This window comes from Lycium ferocissimum, chromosome 9 (genome assembly GCF_029784015.1).
Source record: "Lycium ferocissimum isolate CSIRO_LF1 chromosome 9, AGI_CSIRO_Lferr_CH_V1, whole genome shotgun sequence".
Taxonomy (NCBI): Eukaryota; Viridiplantae; Streptophyta; class Magnoliopsida; order Solanales; family Solanaceae; genus Lycium; species Lycium ferocissimum.
This window is the reverse complement of record NC_081350.1, coordinates 28,318,643-28,337,265: the sequence shown is the minus strand read 5'-3', so window position 1 is coordinate 28,337,265 and position 18,623 is coordinate 28,318,643. Positions and strand designations below refer to the sequence as shown.

At 35.0% G+C, this 18,623-nt stretch overlaps 2 protein-coding genes and 1 long non-coding RNA gene across 5 annotated transcripts; 2 read left to right on the top strand and 1 right to left on the bottom strand.

The window, feature by feature from the left end:
• Positions 1 to 300: 300 nt before the first annotated feature.
• On the bottom strand, positions 301 to 6,512 carry LOC132030137 (uncharacterized). Its single transcript, XM_059419638.1, has 5 exons — positions 6,284 to 6,512; positions 4,319 to 4,401; positions 2,859 to 3,451; positions 1,232 to 1,340; positions 301 to 618 (listed from the first exon to the last, which is right to left on the bottom strand). The coding sequence occupies exons 1-5, from the start codon at positions 6,353 to 6,355 to the stop codon at positions 582 to 584; spliced, it is 894 nt and encodes a 297-aa protein (XP_059275621.1). The 5' UTR covers positions 6,356 to 6,512; the 3' UTR covers positions 301 to 581.
• A 3,927-nt stretch (positions 6,513 to 10,439) lies between these two features.
• On the top strand, positions 10,440 to 18,398 carry LOC132030135 (inactive poly [ADP-ribose] polymerase RCD1). 3 transcript variants are annotated; one of them, XM_059419635.1, is made up of 8 exons: positions 10,441 to 10,752; positions 12,158 to 12,276; positions 12,663 to 13,906; positions 14,122 to 14,363; positions 15,674 to 15,771; positions 16,811 to 16,990; positions 17,076 to 17,171; positions 18,088 to 18,398. In XM_059419635.1, exons 3-8 carry the CDS (start codon positions 12,786 to 12,788, stop codon positions 18,142 to 18,144), a joined length of 1,794 nt encoding a protein of 597 aa, XP_059275618.1. In that variant the 5' UTR covers positions 10,441 to 10,752; positions 12,158 to 12,276; positions 12,663 to 12,785; the 3' UTR covers positions 18,145 to 18,398. The 3 variants fall into 3 exon arrangements, with proteins under 3 accessions (XP_059275620.1, XP_059275618.1, XP_059275619.1); XM_059419636.1 differs by lacking the exon at positions 12,158 to 12,276; XM_059419637.1 differs by lacking the exons at positions 16,811 to 16,990; positions 17,076 to 17,171 and having other exon boundaries at positions 10,440 to 10,752.
• Positions 15,778 to 16,314, top strand: LOC132030136 (uncharacterized). The gene is made up of 2 exons (XR_009407992.1): positions 15,778 to 16,168; positions 16,233 to 16,314. It is a non-coding gene; the product is annotated as an uncharacterized LOC132030136 (long non-coding RNA).
• Positions 18,399 to 18,623: the final 225 nt, after the last annotated feature.

Here is an 18,623-nt window from a genome sequence, read left to right as displayed (position 1 = left end):
TATTTATATCTTTCAAACTGTACAGTATTATCAAATTAGAAAGAGAATTTTAAAAGAATTAAATAAAAAAAACAAGTCATGCTAGTTATAGAAGTCTATTAGTTATAGAAGTCCATCGTTCCAATGTGAACTTCAAATGTATCTTTCCAGATAGCTATATAACTGTATCAAATATTCATCATTGAACCAGGAACGTTTAATTGATAAAGTATTTTACGACACCTTTTTTGTAAAGATCACGCAGCAATAAAATCATATAACTATATATTATGATATTATCTTATGTGATAAGCTAAAATCGATAGGCAAAATTTTCTAATACTTGAGATGATCCCAAAAAAGAACCGTCATGTCAATATTTCTAAATATCGACCTACCAGAAGTGCTGTACATACAACATCTATACGAAAGGTCTCGGTAACATTAATGCATGATTTCTTTTCTTGGCTAAACATATCTGTCAATTTGACAGCAGCACACTCGGTATCGCTTCCAAGTTACAAGAGCCAGTGACAAGTGAACAATATTTCATGGTAACTGCAGAGCAGCAACATTTGATTTCCATTTCAAAGAGTTCAAAGTTAACCATCTTTCTTGTTGGATTGCTCAGAAAGATACCTGCATCAGATCCAAAAAGTCGGGGGCTGAGCTAGAAATCTTAACTAAAAAGGAAACACTAATATGATCTAATATATGTTATCTTCTAATGAACATTATCCCAAACCTGCTATGGGAGCACTTCAAATACTCACGCCAGAAAAGATATACTAGTATTAAAAGATTTTACAATAGCAGTTATCGTCTAACTTTAACCTACACCTGGAATTTTTACACTGGTGCATTTAAAGGTTCCATCAAGCGAACACTTTTCTTTTTCTTTTGATAACACTGGTGTTCTGACCAGCTTGGACACGCCTCGACTATTCCACTACCTCCGACCAGCAGATGTACGAGGTAATTCTACCCACTAAATCTTAGGCAGATGAGAAGATATCACCCACCATATTTTGTCTCTACTGGCCAGCAAAGTGAACACTACATGCAGCTAATCTTTATCAGACTAAACCGAAGAGATGATATGGATCCTTTTTAACTTCAACCAGAAAATTTAGGTTTTCATTGAGTTACTACATCTGCAAGAGTTCGGGGCATTAACTACCAGTTCCGACAAAAAGGAACACTGGAGCAAATCAGATCATCCATTTAAGAATCGCACTTCACATAAACTTACTTTCCAGTGGAAAAGCCTGCAGAGTACCATGCATTCAGCACTTCCGTTAGATCCGTCTCCAACCCTTCAGTTTTCTCTGCTGCAACAGGGTTCATCTCTATTTGTTTTCCTGAAATTAGAATAAGTAAAACAAAAGTTTTTTAAGGAATAGAAGGACATTTTAGAGATTGAAAGTTCTTTCTCACATCATATTGGACTTTTTGTTGTTTTCTCAAATTCTGTATCACATTTGAGATCCTCATTTATAATATGATACCGGTGCTCCTAGCAGTCCTCATATTTTTTCTCATCTCTTCAATTTCACATCTCTCGTATATGAGGTGTTTCCCTTTTCTTTTTTTGGTCATTAATAAACTATTTACTTGCTCAAATAAAATAAACTACTATCTCCTATGCAAATGATAAAAGGTGGCTTTCAAATTAAACAAGTGTAAACAAATCTAAGAAATCTGTCATGCCAGCTAAATTATGGCCCAGAGCATCAAACTTAATATTTATTAGAGAAAAAGTCCCAGAATATCAACAAAGCGAGAGAAAAATTAGGATATTTCTTTAGGTGATTTTTCCGTCCTGATACCTATGCTACCAGCTAAGTCGGTTATCAATTTCACCACATTCAGTAAAGTTATTTTTCATTTGCATAAACGGAAGATGATCCTGACCTCATAAATTTGCAGTGAATTCTACTTGCAGGTAGAAAGAAGATCAATGACTTCAGCTCAAAGCCTCAAACTATAGCAGGGTCTGCTCTTTCCCTGATTCCTTATAAATGTAAGAGTTGAGAACAAATTTGTTTCCCATAGACATTGTTTACCAAAAGGTCTCCAAACCAAAGTATCTAGGTAGGAGTTCATTCCGTTCATCTAAAGGAACTAAGAATGGACAGAGAAAATTTGTTTTGAACCTTGGAGTCACAATTCGAACTGCAGTCTAGCTGTGTATAAACCAGTTTCACAAGCCTATTGAAGTAAAATATAGTTATGACCAACAAGAAATTCAAGAAAGGAGTGCTATCAACTTGTGAACTATATTTCCTAGTTGTGGAACAACTAAGAAAGGAAAAAGCTTTAGTGCTGATGTCAGAAATCTGTCGGCTGCAGCTCAAGTAGTGTTATATTTGCGAGCTAAGATGGAAAAAATACTCTCTCCGCCCCATCATATGTGACATTCTTCCCTTTCTAATTAGTCCCAAAAAGTTTGACACATTTTTGTATGTGAAATCAACTTAATCTTAACATGATTTATTGGGATGTATGTGTATATCTCAGTCTCATAATTTCTTTTGTTCTCTCCCAAAGTAAGTCGTCAACACGCATGCCAACCTCACGGGATGAGGATAGATGATATTCAGTATAGCAGGACCTCGCATCAATGAACTTAGTGTTTCTCGATTGCCCTGCTACCCTGAGATACTGAAATATTGCCTTCTACTGATAGAAGGTTTTTCATTGTGAACTTCCTAAAGCAAATCTCTTACTGTGTAATCCACCTTTGTCTTCTTCTTGTCCGTATTTCATTTCATCTCATTATGCTATATACAATGCAAGGATCTTCCAGTCACTACCACATCACACCCTAGACATAAAAAGAAACAGGCATGCACTCAAATATCCAGAGAGCTACTCACCTTGCTTTGCAAATGAATTCAGTGAAGCCGTGTTAGAAGCTTGCTTTAAAGAGGAGAGTGCTTTTTCTGCAGCTCCCATTGCTATATTAACCAGATTAGGGTTTTGAGGAGATTTCTTTTCTTGAACACTTTGTAAAGAAGCATCGCATGGTTTGTCATCCTGATTTCCACCCATACAACAAGGTGATGTGGTGCATGGAGACACCCAACTTTGGCATCCATATGGGCAGTAAAAAGAAGATTCTGCTGGATATGAAGTCTGGGCTGCATAAGCTTGATGTTCTTGCGAAGCAGAACCAGAATTTTGATCACCCCAGATGCCAAACTGGTTAAGTTGCTGCAAAATCTTTTGCCTTTGATCCTCAAGTTCATAATATTTGTACAGTAACTGGTTGTAATCTTCTAAACTCTGTGAACTGACGCTCTTTAAGCCCTTATCCTGGGTGTTTTGCTCATTCAGTTGACCAGTATGGTTTTCAGGAGGAACTGCCTCAAAAGAGGAATTTTCTTTTACTGATGGAAGGTTGCTTGCATCCCCCGTTTCTGTAGTGGTATCTGGTGCAACTTTGCTGTTATCATCTCCCTCCCCATTGCTTCATCCACACATGAAAGAAACAAAACACAGAGGAATCATGGAGAATGTCAGTCTCCAAACAATTAAATGATTGTTTTCCTGATGTAACTTGAAAAGGTTTATCAAAAGAAGTACTCCCCCCGTACCATTTTATGTGAAGGTGTTACAGTTGGGTGAGTCAAATAGTTTTTTCTTTTGAATACAATTTTCTTCAATTTTTTTTTTTTTTAATACTTTGAATCATTAGCTATGTTAACTTGTAGTATTTTTCTAGTAGTTTTCAAATATGTAAAATTTACTTTAAAAATTTGAAGAATCCGTACTCGAATTCATACTGTAAATTAAGTGTTTTGACCCTCGTACTCCGAACTCCTTGACATAAATTGGGTCAGACAGATAGCTCTGTATATTTACTACCCAGGTTGGCACATGCGAAGCAAACCAAAAGAAACAAAATGGCTACAGGGAGGACGATAACGTTTAATAATAAAGCAATAAACAGGGGACGTTGTGGCATATGAAGCAACTTATTGCTATAATAAATCATCAGAAAGATCGATACCTGACCTATAAGTCTACCAAGCAGACATGTGAGAACTTTAATCAGCCACCAATAGGAAGGCAGAGTAAAAAGTACTTAACATAGCTCTAAGTTGACATCCTAGCAGAAAGCATTAACTCCTAACAGACAAATCAAGATGCATCAATTTATAAAAGAATAATGATATAAAAAGAGTTACGAAAAAAACAACAAGCTTTTCCAATTGGCTAGATGTGCAAGTCTTCGCAGCTAGTAGCATTTTCCTTTATATTAATTTTTTAGCCACTAAAATAGCTCGAAGAGGAAATAAAAAGATATATCACTCTATTCAAATCATGAATGAACCTTTTAAGCTCATTGCTTCGGTCATCAAGAGCTGCCAAATTCTCCTCTTTGCTGCTAAGTTTGGCTCCTTTACTATGCATAATCTGGAAATTAGAAAGAAGAACATCAAGAGAAATATACAAAATTTTCTTAGAAAGCAAAAACGAGTAAGAAATGAAAACAATCAGTAAACAAGTAAAAGAAATGAAAACAATCAGTAAACAAGTATTGTGTTTGCCTCTAGGCTCTTTGCAATAGCAGTTGTCACTTAAATTTGACTCTCTTTATGGAAGGGGTCGGAATGAAGATTGATTTGGAAAGATTGAGAGAAAGCAGGCTGTATGGAAGCTACGGAAGTTAGGAGGAGTCAAAAGATTATGGCAGATGCAAAACAGCAGTGGAGTCAAAAGGATGTCTCGGATGATGATCATGAAGGAGAAGGAACAGAAAAGGGGGGATAAAGGGGAGCCAAGATACTTTATTCAACTGTCGCATCCAGCATCCCAGAGATAAAAACAAACGAAATTCGAAATTCGGGCTCAACACGATTTTAAGTACGAATGACAGAACAGAAACTAGTATACCAACTACACATGTGAAAACAGCCTGCAAAATGGAAGATGCACCCTGGAAACTTCTACTTAAGCTCAGATAAAGACACCATCTCTCATAACATCCTCACACCTAGTACATAGTAAATAGAATGAACTACATCCTTGATAGTTTCTTTTAACGGGACTATTTGTCGGAGTAGTTCCCTATTCCCCAAAAAGTACTTTAAAAGAACTTCATCACTGAGCGTTGCTCTCTAGTACATATCTTGTAGGAAATGCTTTCTTCACTTTGGTTACAGAAAGCAGCATTTTCCCCCTCTTCATCCCTCCTTCTTCTTTTCCTTATTCCAGCACTACACAATTCTCTAGTGCTACTCCTACACACAATATAACGGAAGCCACATCGCTTCTATTATTTTATCTACCCCGTCATATCTTATACACTGATCACTTGAGAACGATAATTTCAGTAACATGAGCAGCAGAGAGCACCATAACTCAGCCCCTAACCACTTGATATACTAGAAACCAAAGTCGAATAAATGAAAGCACGATTACAAGTTATATACAATGGGTCCTCATGCAAATATCATTTCCTTGTCCAACTTAATGCTTCCAATCTCGTCACAATATCCAATTGCACAGATCTTTGCGCTAGACTAAAGGTCAATACCAAAAAGTTGTCAAGCAAAAAAAGTTTCCTTCCTAAAATAAATTAACCACGTTGCTAACAACACAAACCTAACCTGAAAATGCTAAGGGATTTCCTTCCATCTGCCTAAGCCTTGATGGGAAGTTACCTGGTATTTGTGCTACAGTGTTAGTAGGTGTTAGCAGGTACTTAATGGAATAGTCGAAGCATGCACGAGATGACCCGAAAACAACCGTCATCAAGACCAAATGGCAGTCTTACATAAGTAAACCTCCTTCAGTATCACATACCATGTTCCTTTTTTTTCCCACATACAATGGGATCAACACTCTAGCCCTTAGGAATTTCTTGTTGGTAGTCCATACTAACAAGGAAAACCAAAAAGGGGGTTTTCTTAATGTTCTTCCATAATGCCATGAATTGAAGCATAATTCTCGTAAACAGAAAAAAGCAAGTATTGTGCTGTTTCATGATGGTGAAAGGATATGTGGGGAAGAAAGAAAAATCAGGCAATTGTATATGTAATACTACAACAACAATTACCCTCAATTCAAAAACTGGTAGTAGTTTAAATGAATCCTCTATTCCGCTCCATTTGGGATTCATTTGCCAAAAATATAGGAAGAAAGTCCAAAATTATGGCCAAGTAGAGAAAGAATGCGAATAATTAGATCACTAATCCACCTAGAAATTACGGGTTCGGGTTCAGTAGAAGAGCAGAAGTGTTGAAAACCAAAGATAGAAAAATGAAAATAGAGGTCACATGCATATATAGAATACCTTGTACTTGGATACAGCATCGTTGAAGGCGTTGATGAGGACTGAATCATCCCATAGATCATCTTTACCCATTTTCGCTTTCTACTCGATGAGTGTTGCAGCAAAAGGGTTTAAGCTGCGTTTTGCAAGGGTTTAACTTTGTTACTCTCTTGGCCTATATCAAGCATGAATTTAACTATATTAGCACCTGAAAATAAGGATTAAAGGCTTTTGAACTTTTTGCACATAAATAATACTCTCTAATTTGTTTGAACCTATTTTCTTTTTAATTCGTACTAAAATAAATAATTTCTTTCCTAATTTAAAAATAAATTTACTTTATAAATTATTTACAGCCACACAAATTTTCAAGACTTATTTTAAACCACAAGTTTCAAAAGTCTTCCCTCTTTCTTAAATATCATGGCCAATCAAATAGATTCACATAGATTGAAATAGAGAGATTAGTATTTCTGAGCTTAGACATTTCGATTTAAAATTTATAGTGTTATTTTCAAGTCTCTTACTCCACCATACGTCCTACGGGAAATGCACAAATTGTAGTTTTCAAGACCCGGCAGGAACATATTTTGACAAAGATAGGGGTATATTTGACCCTTTTCTGTTTAAAAAATAATTCGAAGTTTACAAAATATGTAAAGTTTAACGCCTTAAATAAATTCAAACTTGCAAGATTGAAGTTGAAAGCCGCAGTTTTAAATCTCAAGCTTTTGGGGTCGTTTTTTTGAAGACAAGTTATATTTGTATTAGTTATACTGTATCATTTTTTATTGATTGTTTTGTTTGTTGTATTAAAAGTAACATGCATTGTAAAATTTCTAAGAAAAACTTGTTTGCTTATAAAAGGGTCCTCCACCTTATTTAGTAGAAAAATGTTTTGGGGACCTTAAGGCTATTTTTGTCATTTTCATTGTTTTATCGTTGGATTGTTATTTCACCCCGCCAGAGGTAACTTATCCCGATACAATTTTTAATCTCGAGATAACTTATTCCAGGATTAGTAACCAATAAGGGATAAGGTGGTACTAAAATTTTATTTCAAGCCTATTTTTCCTTATCAATCATACCAAACGACATCTTAGAGTTTTGTAGTTAGACTCTGTCAAAGTTTAACTTCAAACCTACTGAACGATATTTGAGTTTGAAATTAGACTTTGCTAGTTCACAACTTTAATCTTTCATAAAAAAAAAAAAAAAAAATTACTTTAAACCAAAGGTCTTAAGTTGTGAATTGGCTAAAATGAATTTCAAATTAAAAGTTTAAAATTCCAACCCATTATAATAAAATCCTCGCTATAAAAGACTGATGTTGATTTTTCATTTGCTTCAATATAATATAGATTTTTTTACTGGCATGAAGTCCAATGGTCATGACTCATGCTCTGAGAATTTTAGTGGGTTGCACAGGTTCATCACATGTGACGGTATTTTGATGTGATTAAAGACTTCCGCTAACTATGGTGTTTGGATTAGCTTTATAAAAATAGTTTATAAGTTAAAAGTTAAAGAAAAGGATCAAATTTATCACTGTACTTTGAACTAAGGGGTAAAATTACTCCTAATACTTTAAACTTTTTACTCCTAATACTTTAAACTTTTCACTCCAATCCCTACCGTTATCAAACTTTGCAAAAATAGCCCCGATACTAACGGCATGCTTTTTGGCTGCGCGGTGGTTTACGTTAGGCCACCCGTAGGTCAAGATGCTTGTCGTGAAATTTTTTTAAAAAATTATTTTTTAAAAATAAAAAAAACTGATTTTTTAAAGAAATAAAAAAATAAAAAAAAGTATTTATATAATTCTTTTTAAAAAAGTATGTTTTTATAGGATTTTTAATGTTATGTTTTGTAAATAGAAAACTATCTTCATGTTTAAGTAAATATTTCTCCCTCCTTAATATGTATATATACGTACTTTATCCTTTCGAAAATTCATTATCTCATCATAGGGAATTCAATTATTTATCAAATATTTAGTTATTAGGCATTAATTTTTTTCCCTACATTTTAATTCATTCTACTATAAAAATGAAGAAAACATAATAAATTTGCACAAAAAAATCATGGTATAAAGAAGACAAAATGATGATAGGCCCCTTGGGCTAAAGATTGTGAGTAACTCACAAAATGGTGATAGGTCCCTATACAAAACATACTTTTTAAAAAAGAATTATACAAATACTTTTTTTTTATTTTTTTGTTTCTTTAAAAAAATCAGTTTTTTTTATTTTTTTAAGAAAATATTTTTTTATTTTAAAAAAAAATCCACGCGGCATGCGATTGGCTACCCGGAGTGGCTAACATGACATGTGCCACCTCACTTTGGGCCAAGATGCATCTTGTTAGGGAAGATATTTTGCAAAGTTTGATAACGGTAGGGTAGGAGGTAAAAAGTTTAGAGTAGTAGGGGCAAATTGCCCCTTAGTTCAAAGTACAGGGTAAATTTGCCCCTAGTTCAAAGTACGAGGGGTAAATTTGACCCTTGCTAAAAGCCATAAGTTGAAATATGCAATTTACGCTTTTGACTTATTTTTGTACTTTTTGACCTAAAAGAAAGTAAAGCATTTTTTAATCTTTTTCTAACACCACAAAAAGTAGAAAAAGGTTTAAAAGTCAATAAGCACTTGAAATAAGCCAATCCAAATACCCTTCCCAAAAGAATCGACAAGATCAAATCCCTCAATTATGCTTTTAAAGTTAGCAAATGAGCGATTGACTCCAATAACGCCATTCAAAATAACCTTTATTGTTATCGTGTTTTCGGTATCGTTATCGTAAAATGAATGTTGCTGAAAAGTTCATTCAATATATTATTGCATTTTATATATTCTTGACCATCTTTATTAATCAGTTTGCTTTGTGTTCAATTCAAAAGTGGGTGATAGGAAAGTTAAATATGCTAAGAAAAAGAAAGAAATGTGATAGAAGTAGTCATAGTATACAACAACAACAATAACAAACCCAAAGATCATCTCACAAATGGGTTTGGGGAGGGTAAGATGTACGCAGACCTTACCCTTACCTTTGTGGGGTTAGAGAGACTGTTTTTGATAGACCCTCGACTCAGAAAAGATACCTTGCACAGTAATGTTTAAAAAAAAAAAGAAGCAAAATATCAAGATACATAATAACAAGATACAAACTACTACTGGCAATAGACGGTAATAAACCTCAAGGAATAGAAAACTATGCAATGGCTGAATATTACTACTAAAGGATAAATGGGAGGGGGAGGGGATCGAACTCTCCGGATTCAGTCCCCTCCCTCCCCATACAGAAACGACAACACTTAGTTACCTACTGACCTTCTACCCTAATTTCTCGACCTCCATCCCTCCCAATCTAGAATCATGTCCTCAGTTAGCTAAAGTTGTGCCATGTTTTGCCTAATCACCTCCCCCAGTTCTTCCTCGGCCTACCTCCACCCCTCCTAACTTCTGGTATAGCCAACTTCTCACACGTCCTTACTGGTGCATTCTCGCACCTCCTCTTCACATGCTCGAACCACCTCAGCCTCGCTCTTCATCTTGTCTGCCATTGAAAATTAGTCATAGTATGTGAAAAGAATAAATTGTAGTTATTTGAAGTTCGCTTCTTTAGACTAAAGCTTAAATATTTTGAGAAATGTGATTAAACTTTCAGTATAACATATAAAAGCAAATTCCCGGTACAAATTCTACCATATCCTAAGACCTGTTTAACAAGTAACTTAGTAGTATCAAATATTTTTATCTCTGCTCATTGCTATATATATATGTTCTCTATTTTTATTAAGGCTCTAATTTGTTTTTTTTTTTTTTGTTCAAAGCATTATTCAATTTATGCATTACCATTCTAATACTATGCGGTTAATTTTTAAGTACTTTAGGGGACTTTAGTGAAATAAAGAAAAGTATTTGGTAATATTGCTAGGTTTTGTTAGGAAGCTACTATTTATACTACTCACGGGCTGTTGTTGGAAATATCTTTTGGCTCAATCAAACAATGAAATTATGTGAAAAGACCTTTCAACAGTCTAATAAAAGGTCAAAAAGTATACAACACGACAAACACATATACAACGACATCGTTTGCATGTATTCAATATCAAAACGACATCGTTTGCTTTTACCCTACACCTAAACACCCGTTACATAGGTAGTAGGTTTTCAATAATGGAAGCTACAAGGTAATGTCGCCGATTTTTCTCTCTTTCCTTCCAAATATATTTTATTTATTTTCTCTTTCTTTCTCCCCAAGTAACTTACAATTCTAAATATTCAACGCGTTGAATTTATTTTCTCAGAAACTATAAATGTTTTCTCTAATAAGTTAGTTTGATGAATTTCACAAGCAATCGAGTAAACCCTTATCTCCGTTTAAACGCCGTCGTCTCGTGATCTACGCCGCTTTGTTTTCCTCTCCTCAGTTATCTCTTCTATCGTTTACTTCTTCATCCAACAAAGACGACGGCGTTTAATCAATGAAAGGTATATCTGTTAAAAACACGGTAAAACTATTTTTTTTACTGTTTACTGTTTGGATCTGAACTGATTTGTTTCGATTTGCTTTGTTTTGGGTAGATCTGTTCGGATTTTGTTTTTTTTTCCCTGGAATTAATTTGTGATAATTTTTTTTCCGATTTTATTGTTAATTTATGGATTTTTTTGTACTTTTTGGTTGTTAGATAATTTATGATAAATTGAATTGAATTTTTGCTGGATTTTTATTTGTGGCATGATAAATCATTGGAGAGAAGGTTAGCGTTGTTTTGATTTTTTAAAGTTGAAATTTGCTTTTAAACCATTTCGTTTTAATTAATTGAGGGTTGGATTTGTAAATTTGAGCCAAATAGTTAACTTTGAAGACACTTGTTTGTGTGACATGTGGATTGTGTGTCCAATTTGTTGAGGAAAGGAAGTACTGTTGCTTCATTCTAATTTAAGTGTTTTAGTTTAACTGGATATGGAGTTTAAGAAGTGAGGGATACTTTTCAATCTTGTGCTTTTAAATTAAAGATGTGTGCAATGTACTAAAATGCCCTTTGACTTTTTGGTTTTAAACTTGCCATGTTGGGGTTTTGATTGTAACCTATTGAATATAGAAAGAGGCACTCTTTTTGCGACATATCAAAAAGTAAAGACACTTACAATTGGGACGGGGGGAGTAGTACGAGTAAGGAAGAGAGAAGAATGTTTTTATATAGAGGCATTTGACCACTGAAAGAGTTACTTCACCAAATTGTTAATATGCATTTTTAAGAATTAAATGACAATGATGCTAACCTAGTTTAGCAATGCCGTAGCTCCACAAAAGCTTGTATAGTGTCTATTGTTACATAAAATGTGAAGAAATTACCTAGCTTTTGGGATTTGAACCTTGGTCCCTCATAGTCTCCCTCGTCGTCTCTCTCTGTATATATATTTGTGTGTGTATATATATATATATACACACACACACATATACATGTATATGTATACATTTATGTGTGTGTATGTGTGTATATATGTACATATACATAAATGTATATGTATGTATATATATGTGTATGTGTGTGTCCTAGTGCGTGCACGCATCTCGTAGTTCAATTTTTGTGGTTACACGTTTGCTTAATTAAAGGTCCATTCCAGAAGGTTTTGAAAACAAAACAAAAAAAAACGGAGTGGTCATGTAGCTGTTTCTCTGGGTGACTGTTCATTGTTTAATATTAGCTGAATGTAAGTGAGAGATTTGAAGGGTAATGCTAATGCTAATCTTGATTTTCTTGTTAGAAAGCTAATGATAGCCCTTAATTCTGTTTTCCTTATTTATTTCTTTATATCCGGAAATTTATGTTTCAGCATTTATATGTCATATTTTTTGATCTACCAATACTAACAAAATTTATGTTTTCAGCGGAGGTGAATTTGATTAGCTTCTAAGTGACCTTTGTATAAAGGAAAATTTGTTGACTTTACACAAACATTATGGCGACAACGAGCTTCTGCCGAGATGGCCACTCATTGCAGAATTTGGTAGGTTTCTAAAAGTTAGCTGGCATGCCATATGCATTACAATAAATAATTTACTGGCTTTTTAGGGAGAGATGTTCACACTGACGGGAAGTAAATAAATCTGACACCAAATCAGATGCATTAAGGAGTGTGAAACTTACCTTTATTTCACAAATTAATATGTAATTTACTTCTATTTCACAAAAAGTATGAAATTTACCTCTATTGCTTGAGTAGTTCAGGATCGTTCAGTTGGTATTAGTCTATTTAGATTACTTTAGCTTTGTAGCTTATGAACTATGACATGTTCTGTTATTTGCTGAGTATCGTGATGTTCGTATGAAAAGATTTCTTGTCCATTTTATCTCGTATGAGTGAGTTTCTATTTGCCTTCTTTTTCTTGCCAGGTTTTGCATTTTGTTCTCCATGACATGGCTTCTCAGAAATTTATTATGGCAGACCCGTGCTATACTAGTCTAGGATTTAGTCTTTCAGTTAGTGATTTGTAAATAGTAGTTGCCTGTAGATAAATGGAGTCAAACTGGGTTAAAGTTTTAGATAGTGGCCGTAGGACAGCAGCAGTCTACTCAAGAAATAAAGTAGCATCTCAGCTTGTGGCACATATAGTTGGAGCTGGCACTGAGAAGCTTGACGAGCTATCATTTCAATCAAACTGTAGCTCATTTTATAACAAGCTTGGGAAGAGGAAAAGGACTGTAGATGGTGAGTCTGATTGCCGATCACATCTCAGGAAGTCGATACTTAAGAACTACTCAAATTTCATGAAAAGTGGACTGCCCCAACGTGTTTTATTTCATCAGAGTGGTGAATGGAATGATTTCCCTCAAGATATTGTTCGTATAGTTAAAGAGGACTTCCGTGCAAAGAAGGCTGTGATTGAGGTGAACTTTGGTGGCTTTCATGTAATACTTGATATTCTATATATGGTTCAGGTAAATCTGGTAACTGGTTTAGAGAAGCCTATTGCCTGGATAGACGAAGCAGGTGGCTGTTTCTTCCCCGATTTATGTCTCGTCAGTTGTAAAACGCATGACAACTTTGCAATCCACTCACAGAGAACTGAAGAATTCAGTGCTGCTGAGCCGGATAGGGCAACTAAAATCAAGTTGCATCTTGACATAGACTTTAATGGACAGAACAATTGCAATTTGGAAGAATGCGTGGAAGAGTCGAATGTTAATTTTAAAAGGATTAAAGTTTATCCTTTTAAAGATAATCAAGAATTTGCTGTTGATAAAAAATCAGATACTAAAATGGAAATAGTTGCAGAAAATCAACAGAATCAGGAAAGTCGGTCTCCTAAATTAGAAGATACTCTAAAGTTGGTGGATGGAGAATCTGTTAAAATTATGTTTGTTAAGGGAATGAATACCATTCATAAGGTGGATATAGTCGAAATTAGTCAATGCTCAAGTAAATATATGAAAAACCGCTTGGAACTGTTCGAGAAGCAGGTTGAGATAACCCAAAAGTATCGCGGAAATTCCAATGTCCGTTATGCTTGGTTTGCCGCTTCCAAAGAGGTAATATCCACAATTATGAACTATGGCCTTGCGCTTGGGGTACCTAGACAGAAGACTAATCTTGGAGTTGGAGTGCATCTCTTTGCACAGGACTGTGCCTCTAAAAGGTTGGATAATACTTTGTATTGTGACATCATTTTTATTGATGATTTCTTCATTAGTGTTTGGAGTTTCAATATCATACACTTAGAATGTTACCAGTTTTTAAAAAAAATAATAATAAAAAAAAATCATGCTTTTAGAACTGTTTTGAAATTTATGCAGTAGCTTCATGGAGTTCATTAATCTTTGTGGTTATTTTCTTTTTTTCTTTGCCTCTCAGTGCTGCTGGCTGTGATATTGACGAAAATGGAGTTCGTTACATGGTTCTTTGTCGTGTCATTTTGGGCAATGAAGAACTTTTGCATTTTGGCTCTAAGCAATCTCATCCGAGCAATGAGAAATATGATAGTGGTGTTGATGATCTGGAGAGTCCTACTTATTATACTGTTTGGAATATGAATATGAATACACACATATATCCAGAGTATGTTGTGAGCTTCAGGATGTCTTCAGGAGCAGAAGGTCTCTATTTATCTCCTTTTCTCGGTACATTTAATTGTCAGAGTATCATGATTAGTATGAAACTAAAGAATGTATTAACTGTTAATTACTCTAAGTATGTCGCACCTTTCCTTAAAGAGAAACTACACCATTTCCTGTTATTTTGAATATTCCGGTTCTTCAGACTTCAAAGTAACAGAATTTTCAGTTCTCATTTTAGCTGTGAAATCACTTAAAAAGTATCTGTGAATTCTACATTTGGGGACCTATTAAAACTTACATTATAAATACAATTACTATGCTTTATCAACTAACATATTAAAATTGGATTTGCACTGCTTTGGCGATCATGTTATGGGTTACTCTAACTTTACCTGCTATATAAAGATGGGGTTTTGAGATATTTGCTCCTTGAGAAAGGTTCTGAACACATATTTGAATCCTTGTAATGATTATCATGAGGTGCAACTCTCCTTTATCAAAAAAACATGAGGTGCAACTCTATAATTTTGTTTTTTGTAAAGTAAATCACTCTGTACTTTCATAACAATTATCAGGTTGTTGCCACTTTCCCCACATTTAAAGTTGAAGGATTGGGGTCAATATGACAATGACATATATTTCTTGGACTTGTTATGTAGTTGTTCTATTTCTAGTGCCTCACATTGAATGATCTTGATTCTAAACTATTTATGCTCTGAGGATCATCCTTACAATGTTTAGCTTATTTTTTTATTTTTATTTTTTATTTTTTAATAAATTTTTAAAAAATATTGTAACTGCTGAAGACAGCATTTGATGGAACATCGCTTGGAAACCACAGATTAACCTGTTTGGTGTCTTTTTTGGATAATTGGGTTGTGATATCCCGTTGTTAAAATGTCTGTGGGGCTTTTGGCATACGTCATTGATATTTGATGGGCTCTTCAGGACGTTAAGCATGACGCATTATTTTGATACCTATAAACTTTTATATCATTGTGGAGAAGGTTCTCGAGTAGGAATAGCTTATCAATGATTAGAAGAGACAGAAACTTGCAATCATATTATTCACCGCTTAAAGGCATCTGAAGTGGATAGATAAGATTTTCAACCTCTTTTACAGCATAACATTTTGTTTTATTTATCCTAGGCAAAAAAAAAAAAAATTAGTCACAGAACAATTTATGTCAGTTTAATGTGCCGATCATAATTATGCTTTTCTACCACTTACTGATGGTTGGCGTGCTGAATGAGTAATCTTCAGGTTCAAATACATTTTACTTCTGGTAGTGTTTGTTTAGCCAATCTAATTTCAGAAGTGGCTCTGAGTTTGCATTTTGTTTCCCCAGGGGCTCCAATAAAGGAAGAAAGTAGGCTTGATGTCTCCGGAGTTACTTCTCAGGGATATGAAGAGCAGTTGGACTTGAATAAATTGCCTATAGAATTGGTAATCCTTCATTCGACTCCCCTCATTCCACCCGATCCCCTCCCACAGTAGCGTGATGAAAATAGAAAAGAGAAATTGTCTTTGTTATTGTTTTTGCTAATATGATAGGTGAACAAAAAATATTTTGAGGGAAAAGTAACTAACATGTGTCCTATTTGCCTTACTACATCAATATGGAGCAACATGAAGTGCTTCTCTTGGCACAAGTTGATTGCTTCAGTGGGTACCTTCTGTGCTCTCCTCTTCAGAAACTGAGCTTTAACTTGAGATTGTATATTTTGCCGCGGGTCCGCACAAGAAGTTGCAATATGATGTTTGAAGGCTTTGCAGCATCACAGATTTTCGCCTATATATATGAATGTTCATACACAGACAGACCCTGGCGAACTTGTAAGAGGTGGATTAAAGTTAGCTTCTTAGAGAATGTCTGAATTCTAAAGTTTTGATCATTTTGTCAGCAGAAATGTTTGGATGTCAAGCATGGTTGCACTTGATTTCCTCGCTTACGGTAATCTTAATTATAGGAAGAAAGAGAATGATCTAGTCTCCTGTTCCGTTCTTTCAGTTGATTGTTCAGAGTCTGGATTAATAAACGAAGGGTGTAGTTCCCAGTGAGGGACTGTTCGCAAGTTTTAGCTAAAGGAGCATTTGGCATGAAGATATCTTGACAAAATAAGAAGCAATCTGGGTGATAAATTTCTCTCTTGGCTTGTGACATACGTTGATGTGGACATGTTAATGAAATTGTCGATGCAATTGCTTTGCATAGCATATCTACGTGCAGAAACTATTAGGTGGCAAGGCATTTTTGCGTGTTTATAACAAACAACCTAGTCAAAAGATGTTCTCTATTTTCAGCCTCCGCCTTCTTTTAGTGTTAGAGGTTTTGGGGAAAACAAGTCATTTCATGTTTGCTTGATTTTTGTCATTTAGTTTAATAATTTTATCATTCACGTGCAAAGAAGCATGGGAATTTCCTTGGATTTTGGCCTATTAAGTTAATAGTCTTTCTTTAACACTTCTTGTTTTATGCGATTAGGGAAATTGTCAGCAATATCAGTTTGTAAGCAACCTACAGCAATCCCATGATGTTGGTATGAGTAGAAATAAAGCCCCCAAATCGCCCTGGATGCCTTTCTCTATGTTATTTGGAGCTATTTCAGCTAAAGTCTCTCCCCAAGATATGAAATTGGTTCATGCACACTATGACTTGTTCAGGGTATGTTGTGTTGTCAGTTGTGTGTAACAATTCTTTTTAACTTTGTTCCTGCTCCCTGAATCTCTCTCCTCCGTCTTTTTCTTAGAGCAAGAAAATTTCCCGGAACGATTTCATTAAAAAGCTGAGATTGATAGTGGGTGATCAATTATTGAAGTCTACCGTGACCAATCTTCAATGCAAGGTATGATAGGAATGTGCTTTGATCCATATATAATTCGGTAGTTTGGTACTTAGATGGGGGCGTTTGTTGACAAGTGCACTTGTCTCAAATTGATCTATTAATTTTGGGTTTAAGAGAAGTGGGACAAAATGGTTTGCTCTTAGTAAGCAACATACTTCTCTCAAAAAAGTTTAGGTGGCACATGTATTTGTTTGTTTTATATTTCATTTTGGTCCAGGAATCTATCCTCTAAATTTTAAAATACCCTTGTTGTGGCTGAACTATTATTTTGGTCTCCATTATGTTTCACTTTTTTTTCTTTCAAGAAGTGAACTTCATACTGATGTGATATCATCATAACAGGAAAGCTCATAAGTACAGGGGTGGATTACAGAAAGGCATGATGGAATTCTTTTCTTGTATTAGTACTGATCCACTATTTGCTAATGGATGAAATTATCTTAACATCAAAACAAGTGTGGTCATTTTAAAAAATCTTTAGATAATTTAGAATCTAAACGCTAGATTACAGCACCTTAATGTGATTGCATTTATGTAGGACATGCATGTCATGTCCATGTATTGAACAAACATTTCTTCTGATGATAAACTCTAATCTTGCGTCGCTACAAGGGATGTCATGTAAAGTTTTATGTCTTATCCCATGTTAACCCACTTGAGGGGATAATGTTGGGCCTATTTTTCCAGATATCCTATTGGAGGAAAGAATTTGTGGTACTCTCCTCTTCCTAAGAAAATCCATTTTAGTGAAGTAGTTTCACTAATGGCATCAACAAGATGCGAGTATTACAAAAGATAAGGACAGCCAAAAAAAAAAAGGATCAGTGCCTATACATATGCCTAGACTGCCTAGGCTACTGAATGAATTGTATAGAATGGGTTTTGAGGTGTAAAAAGTCTGTCCTTTTGTTTGCAGGTGCCTTCCACATCTCCGTGCTCTTCGAGTGTGCCGAGCGGTGAGAGTTTTTGTTGAGGCTGTACCAGGAAGGTGTGCCGAGCGGCGAGAGTTTTTGTTGAGGCTGTACCAGAAAGGTGGTCTGCTACTTGGTAGCCAAGAGTTCCATCTTTAACGATCAATGCATTGTCGTCGTCTTCTCTTTGGCTTGTCTTTTATTTGTTCTTGGGTGTTAATGTAGGTTGAATTTCGTTGAACATATGGTCATTAGATGCAGTGGTGTCAAAACTTACCCTTTCTGCTCTTCTATGTGCGACTTTCATTCTCTCCTATTTGTGATGACAATAATTGGTGCATGGCAGAAGTTTCAAGAGCATAAGATTGATTTTAGGTGGCAGAAATTACAAGAGCGCTAGTTATCTCCTCCCTAGCCCTGAAGAGAATAAAATTATAGTAAAACATAAGACATTGTATAAAAAAGGAGAGGGGCGTTAGGCTTGAGGTTGCAATTTGTCCTTTGGGATTCGTGATGCATAATCTGACCTTGCCTCCATGGT